The sequence below is a fragment of the Phalaenopsis equestris genome, unplaced genomic scaffold, assembly GCF_001263595.1.
Source record: "Phalaenopsis equestris unplaced genomic scaffold, ASM126359v1 Scaffold000002, whole genome shotgun sequence".
Taxonomy (NCBI): domain Eukaryota; kingdom Viridiplantae; phylum Streptophyta; class Magnoliopsida; order Asparagales; family Orchidaceae; genus Phalaenopsis; species Phalaenopsis equestris.
The window spans coordinates 38002918-38011177 of record NW_018164444.1 but is presented as its reverse complement, the minus strand read 5'-3'; the positions used below and the strand labels follow the sequence as shown (position 1 = coordinate 38011177).

The following is an 8260-nucleotide window of genomic DNA, read 5'->3' as shown; positions in this document are numbered from 1 at the left end:
TATATATATATATATATAAACACACACACACACACACACACACACACACACACATACATATAGTTTTTATTAAAAAAATTAGTTAAAATATTTAAAGTTCACCTTTATATCTTCTAGCAAGAGGCCTCGCATGTGGAACTCGTGTTCCTCTTCCCGCGATCTGGCCCACTTTTTCATACGCTCGAACCTCCTACGCTGTCACCCTTGCTTGTACGATGCTGCTTTTTTCCTTCAGCTTCAAATACACGCTTCTTCACCCTTGTTGAGCCATAGCCACTCTCCTACCATCGACACTGATACTCCGCAAGTTTTGTAGCCCTTGTCGAGTGTCGATCGACTCCCTTAGTAAGTCGTTCACGATTAGAGTAGGCATCTACTATAAATTCTCTCAATCTCGGCTTCGTTTTGAATTGATTTATAGAGCAAACTCACCCCTCAAGTTCCCAATCCCTTGCTTCATTTCCCTCCTTTCGACTCCCTCGAGAAGATGAAACCAGGCCTTACAAAAACCCCTTCCTTACCATTCCACCATCTCTCCAAGCCCCTAATCATCACCACTATCACCCGGGATGCCCCTTAATGTTAGTTTGTAGGTTGCGCGTGTGTGGCATTTTTCCTTCAAGTGTGTTTGATAATAACCGCATATTTGCTTCCAGTAATAATATTAAATTTCCTATTGTTGTTTGGGTTAACTTTAGTATTATTGAGAAACACCTTGAAGAAGATGATGGGATTCTCAGATACTTAAATAATACGCCAGGTAAATGTTTACTTTTTCAGAAAACCACAAAATAGAACATAGAGGCATACATCAACGCAGACTAGGTGGGCTCCGTTATTGACATTCAGATATGAAATTATGTCTAAGGAAACATGGTTATGGCGAAGTAAGAAACAAAATGTGGTGGCAAGAAGTAGTGCCCAAAAAAATATCGAGGTTGGGCCAATAGAGTATGTGAGATGTCATAACTGAAGGGAATTTTTGAAGAGTTACAAATCCCGATAAACATGCCAATGAAATTGTATCGTGACAATAAAGTCGCCATAAGCATTACAAAAAAATTAGTGCAACATGATCGCACAAAATAAGTGGAGATTGATACACTTCATCCATTTGCACGTCTTTCACTCCAACATCGCAACAAATAACAAATATATTCACCAAAGGACTTTTTAGGCATAATTTTGAGTTCCTTGTAAGTAAGTTGGGCATGATAGACATCTATGCTACAACTTTAGGGGTATGTTGGGGTGTTAGATTTTTTTAAGAAGATTTTAATTTTAGTATCTTCTATTACTAGTATTTTATACTTTTAGGATTCAGAATTGTTGGTAGGTCATAATTCCGATTTCCTTCTTTTATTATGGGGTGTTATGGCTGATCTTATTGCTTTCTTGATGTGGGAGCAATCCCCCTCTATTTATCCTATAATCATTTTCTATGAAATTGTGAAGGAATAATTATTGGTCTCCGAAAACCTACAATTCTGAACTATAATAATTAGGTAAACATCTATATTGCACGTAATCCCATCTGTCCATGAAAGAACCAAACAGATTGGAGTAGTCAACCACTTCATCAAAAATGCAATTTTGTCGAAGCAGATCATCATTTCAATTATCTCCAATGAAGAAAAAGACATATATTAACCAAAGCTCTAGGACTTCATCTTCAAAATCTCAAATAGTAAGTTAAAAACTTATTGATATATATACTCTAGATCGGGAATGAGTTTTATTGTAGAAAAGTTACTACATTGGAAAGTGAAATCTCCGGAAAGTACAAAATTAAGGATATATACTTGAGTATATTTTATACCTTTTAACTGAGGATTTTCACTTATTTATTTTGTTTCCAGCCATTTTGTATACTTTTTGTATGTCCTTAAAGGCATCTGATTTCAAACAACAGGAAAAAAAATTCTCTCTCCCAAACCATAATACCTTCAAAGAATCAGAGACCCTTGAACTGAAATCTCGAGCAGCTCTCATCGCATTCACATAATCCATCTGCAAAGCCAGGCAGATCATGTTTCAAGTACAAAGTAAAAAGGAAATGTCTCGTAAAATCTATCAGAACTTTACTTGTCCACTGAGGGGTGAATGATACGTTCGAAATGATGATGCCTGGATCATTCCACTATCAAAACCTGGCATACAAAATATGATTTTTTTTAAAGTTTGAAAGCAAAATTCTACACAACACATACTGAATTTGCCAAGCCCTCATGACTAAAGATAGGGAGAACGGACCAGTAAGATCAATGCTGGATGAGTATATTCCACTACCACCCTTTGCACAATTTGCTGAGGGAGATGCCTTGAGAAACCATGGAAGCTTCTCTCTGAACTGTGCTGTAGATGGACGGCCATCATGCAGGTCTGATTGGTGAAAACACTAAAACCACAAAAATAAATTAATTTTAATTCTAATATGTAGTTTGAAGGTAGATCAAATACCAAAAACAAATCAAAAAGGTACACGAGGAAGAAACAAAACTAGGAAATAAAATTATACTGTATTGTGAAAAAAAAAAACCATGCAAAGCTTGTTAGAAGAGTAGTACTGAGTTTAGGGTTTCAATCTACTCACCGTAGTGCAGTCTTTGCACACCCCATCGATGCCACACGTGCCCCCATTAGGCTGACAGCATGGAAACTGTATAGAAATTCATAAAAGTTTGAAGTTTATTGCATGAACTTAATTCGTTATCTTCCTAAAAAAAAAGAGAAAAATGCAATTTAAAGATTTGTGGGTTAGAATCAATAAATCTAGATGATACCGTAATTTAGCATAAGAACATGCGCTTTTTTTTCTTTTTGAAGCACAGAAACAACATTCACACCCAAATTGGATGAAGCTCCAAAAGCTCTGGGACTCTGCTTTGGAAAGATAGGGTCTTGAGCTCAAACTTGTACCAGTACAAAGGGTGGTCCTAATGGAAAACTAATTTACGAGGAAAAATTGGTCTTTGACAAATCACCTTCCGCAACTTCATTCTAGATTTATCTGGCAGAATGAAATAACATTTGCTAGATGCTAGCGATTGACAGTGAGTAGGCGAAAATGTAGGGTAGAATAAAAAAATGGGGATGGATAACATTTAATAGAATGAATATGACAATATATTTTAGTGATCCCAACTACGTAATATCACTAGCATAGCTCAGTGGTGATGAGCACAATAACCAATCTTCAAATTGAGTTACAATAAATTACTAATTAAATTGCAGATGCTGACGCAGGAGCCATCCTGTGGTTCCGCCGGATCCCACAATTCCACTTACGTTGGATGAGCGGGGATGAAAATTCTCGTCCAGTATTTGCAATGGCGAAACTTTCCTGCTAATTAATAGCCACTAGACATGTGGGCCCAATTTTTATATTACATTTATCAAAAATAGGTTTATTTCTGCAAGGAGACTATTGGTTTTTTTTTTTTTAAATTTTTAGGACAATTTTTTTTGCTTGGTAAATATTATTTAGAAATTTTTTTCCTCATGTTTTCGCTGTTGACATAATGTATCCTTTGATTTCTCTCAGGCAGTGTGACTATAACCTAATTGAATTAGGGTGGTGATCTCTCCTTGACAAATGAGAACTTCCTCCCTCTTCGAACTTGCTGCCTTCTGCTGTTTGACATCAGAAATTCTTTGCAACCGGCCAGCTGTTTAACCACCGGTTTGTGTCGAATCTCAGCCACCATCTCCCCTCCTAGCTCCATTACCCATCCGACAACTAACCTAACCCATTTATGTATTCTCCCATACCATTTGGTAACCCTAGATCGGTGTCAAAATCTTTTATTAAACACACTATATAGATAACACATAAATAAAAAAAAAAATTATTATGAAAAATATAATTAAATGGTTTAAATGTGAAGAATGAGCTATGATTCACATATAATTCTAATTAAGGAGTCGTGCAGTGTCAGCATGTATCAGGCACGAACACGTGTCATGACACAGAAGTGTACAATTTAAATAATATTAAAAAAAAAAGCTGCGTAAAGAATATGGGCAAGACACATAAAAGGGACTCTAGAACAAGTTTTGATTAATTAATTATTATTTTTTAAATATTTGTATGACTATAATTAAAATATATTTTTAATGTAAAACTTAAGAAATATTTAAATACATATCAACGAATTTTTTATGGACATATTTAACACATAAATTTCAATTTTTGCATATATGTCCCAATAAATATATGAAAAATGTGTATTTCAATTTTAAAATTGAAAATAGTGGTATATTAGATATGCCATGAAATATTTAGGTGGCATAAAAGAAAAATCAAAATTTGTTATTAGAAATAAATTCATAAGGATTCAGTGCCAAAGCAGCTAATTATCATTTTATTTCATTTAATTAAAAATTAATTAAGAGAACTTAAATCTTGATGTAATACAAAAAAATGTATGCCTATGTTTATACATTTTGATTATTTTTAAATACAATTTAATTTATTTTTAAAGATAAAAAATAAAATATATAAAAAATTAAATAAACTAAAACATAAAATAAAAATGGTGTCAAACGAGCTCTTTGTTTTTAAAAGTTAGTCATTAAATTTCATATTTTCAGCCATTTAGTTCTGCTTGTAATGTCAATACTAGTTGCAAGTTTTTCAGACATGCTACTCTTGGTGTATACTTCTTTTCTTTCTATTTCTTTCACATTAACTGTACTCCATTTTATTTGACAGCCTTTACTCTACATCTATCTTGCACAATTACGTACACGGAGGCATGGATACGACACGACAAGAGACAAATCTATTATTTAAATTATATGACAGATAAAATAACTTGAATAAATACCATTTGATTTTTCTCCTCCATACCATATTTCCTCAAATCAGTAGTAAATTAACCAAAAACGTCAGATAAAATAACTAATATAAATAAGGAAAAATAGAATAATTAAAATAAGAAATGAAAGTCAAAGTTTAGATTATTTTTATCCATTTTTAATTCTCTCATTAAAAAAAAGAAAGATTTACATGTATACCACTCAATTCTTCTGACATATCTAACATTTGAACTTGAATTTTTACATACATATCACCTTTCCTATATATGAAAATGTGTATTCTACTTTTTACAAGTTAAAATAGGGATATTTTTTATGCGATATAAGTGATTTGGGTGGAATAAATGTAAAAATAAAAGAGTATGTGTTAGATATGTAAATACATGAAAATTTGGTGATATGTACGTAAATGCCCCAAATAAAATAATGTATGTGAATAAATTTATCATAAACCCCAAAATCCTGTCCCAGCATCGCATAAGCAGAAGTTTTCATTAGTAACATGATCAGTTGTTTTCACGTGATATGTAATTAATCCTCGTGCCGAGAAATCACGCACATTCTCTTCCTAAGATTTTGAGGCACAGATGCATAGAAGACTCTGCCACAACGTCCTCGCTATGCCTTCCTCTTTAGCCACCGCCTGCACACCCTATCGCTCATCCAAAATCTCATCCCTTTCTCTTTCTCGCTAACTTGCACCCGATACTCGCATAACTGCATCCCTTAACCTACGCCTCTCATCACTCACCACATATTTTTCGCTCCCTTCCAAGTAGCTTCACTTTGTCCCTTTTTGATATCGGAGTTAACCCAAATAATAATAAAAAAATTAATATTATTGTTGAATTTAAAATAAGAAAACATAATCTCACAAACAACAATATAAATAACAACAAACACGAAAAAACACTCAAAATAGGGTGGATCTCGAGGTGGTGGAGGTGATTGGCGAGGGTTTGGTTCTCCCAATTGGTAACAAGGGTGGTGGAAGGCTTGGCAGCAACAAAAGTATGGGGTTAATCAGGGGGGTGGTGCATAGCTGTCAGGGACGACAAGTGAGGCTGCTATCCTAGACAGGGGCAACAATAAAGAGGGTGTTGGACAGCGTAGACGTGGCTGTAAGAGAAGTGGCTGGATGGTTGGAATAGCAGGTGAGCAGCAAATATGCACTGTCCCGAATGGTGGCAGCGAGGGGGAATAACAGTGACATCGACATCAACTAGGGATGCAAGAGACTTTAGAATACCAAGAGGACGACTGTCCTGAGCAGCAACGGTGTGGTCAAGTGCTAGAATTGAAAAACTACAGTGAAAAACAACAATCAATGTTGTTCTTTTAACCCCCAAATTCCAGAAATCAGATAAAAATTTTGATGAAGTCCAAAAGCACCCAAAATCTCGCATCCTCCGAAGTTCAATCAAATAATTTTTATAAAATTTTATGCATAAAATCAATCGATTCCATAAAAAAACACTATGTATGATATATGTACAAATTAGGAGATATAAAATTTGGAAGTTATATGTTCATTTAAACTTATTAATTCTTAATTATCCTAATTGCTCCCTAAATTTCCTCATTACTGTTCCCTGCCGACTCCAACCACATAACAGCGCATGCAACGGCTCAAAGGGATCAAACGACAGAGAGCTTTTGGGAACTTCTCAAGTGTCGCATTTCCTTTCCCCTCTCCTAATTTCCTCCCCCACCTTGTCTCAGTTCTGCTCAGCAGATAAGGTCTGCGATCCTTGCTACGGTGCAGGGGCGGAACGTGCAAACCAAATGACACCAAGGAAGCCACAACTGCATTTAAGCTTCAAAATTTCCTTTCCCTTCTCTTTTCTCTCGTGATCCCCCCCTCTCATTTGTAGGCGGCTCGGCAGCTGTGATCCTTGCTACGGTGCAAAGGTGAGCAGTGGGTCGAGCGACACACAGAGAAGTCGAAACTTGCTGTAGGGAGCTTCAAGAACAAATTAAATGGCACAAATTCCTCTCTCATTATTTTAGATTTTCATTTCCTTCCTCACATGTCTGTCCCGACGTTTACCTTGATTTTTGTGCATTTTTGATTTATGATAGCCGTTAGAGACACTATAATTGTATCAGAAGTGTCGAAAGAGATTTAAAAGATTTCATACGAGTTTTAGCATGATATTGGCGAGGAAGAAGTGAAAAATAAAGTGTTAGGAAGCATTAGGGAGAGAAATACACGATTTTGAAAAATCAAATTTATGCCGAGAAATTTATGTGAGATATGTTTTAGGCTAATAAATTATGTTTTGGGTTTAATGCATATTATGAGTCCAAATTTTATGAATTCCTATAATGCTTATGAATTCTCAGGTTATATATATGAGGCGGCAAACTTGAGACGAGCGTGTGGGCACTCGTCGAAGGGCTTCTCTTTCAATTCAAGTGAAATAATCTTGTGTTAATTTAAGAAAAATAATCTTCTATAGATTTTCATATAAATTATCACTAGACAAAGATGCACTTAGAAATTCCTCATACTGTAAATGAATACATGCTTAAAATGTATGAATGCAAGCATACTTCTTTTACTATACATGTGATGCTATATTATATTATGATACATTGCATGTATTCATTTATAATTCATATAAGTATATGAAATGTCCATGAATGTATGCTACATATATTATGTTTTAAGAAATATCATGATTAATGTTATGGTAGATTACTACAAGAGTGCTTGCAAGTACACTATATAGGGATATAGTATTTCCGACTTCTGATATTTATATAGGGATAAAACTCTGAACTATTGAAATTAGACAATAACAGAGCGTTAGGGAACCGTGAGTATCAGAGAGGTCATTAATAACTGTTATGTTGGGGGAAGCTCATCCTTTACCGATAGTTTATATGGTCTTTGGAGCAAAATGATGACCTATGATAAAAGTACATGAAAATAGTTGAGCCCTAAACACTAAACAAGTGACATTACTATGAAATGACTTTATTATGATTACTTATGATAAACTGCTTATGAACATGCTTTTGTTTATACTTATGATTTCATGTTTACATGTATACTTTGCAGGCTAGATTTTTATACTACTTGCTCTCTTTTTATGTTTTCTATTATACTAGTATGTTATGACTTGTGAGTTGAAACGTTGCTTCCTTTTTATGTATAAAACGTCATGTTAGCCCTTATTATTTCCCGGACCTTGTTTTTGCTCATTATTCGTTCTTGTTTTCCAGGTATGAGCAATGAGCACCGGGGTGAGTAGTCAGACGTGTATTTATACAACTTTTAAATGATAGTTTTTAGAGCTTGTATATATGTTTTGGATACGTACTTTTATTATATTAAATTTAGCAGCTCTGTATATTTTTCATGTTTTGGATATTATTTTCATACTTCCAAGTATGTATATGAATAAATTATGAAATGCAATGTATCACGTAT

At 34.5% G+C, this 8260-nt stretch overlaps 1 protein-coding gene across 1 annotated transcript in view; it reads right to left on the bottom strand.

Annotated features, from left to right (window-relative positions):
* The window catches only part of LOC110039566 (Niemann-Pick C1 protein-like), a 54347-nt gene that overhangs the window by 19828 nt on the left and 26259 nt on the right, over positions 1-8260 (bottom strand). Inside the window, exons 6-9 of the mRNA XM_020744675.1 lie at positions 2594-2659; positions 2254-2398; positions 2086-2150; positions 1945-2010 (exon numbers count right to left, since the gene is read on the bottom strand). Coding sequence (XP_020600334.1) covers positions 1945-2010; positions 2086-2136 — 117 coding nt within the window. The 5' untranslated portion in view covers positions 2137-2150; positions 2254-2398; positions 2594-2659. The remainder of the gene's footprint in view (positions 1-1944; positions 2011-2085; positions 2151-2253; positions 2399-2593; positions 2660-8260) is intronic.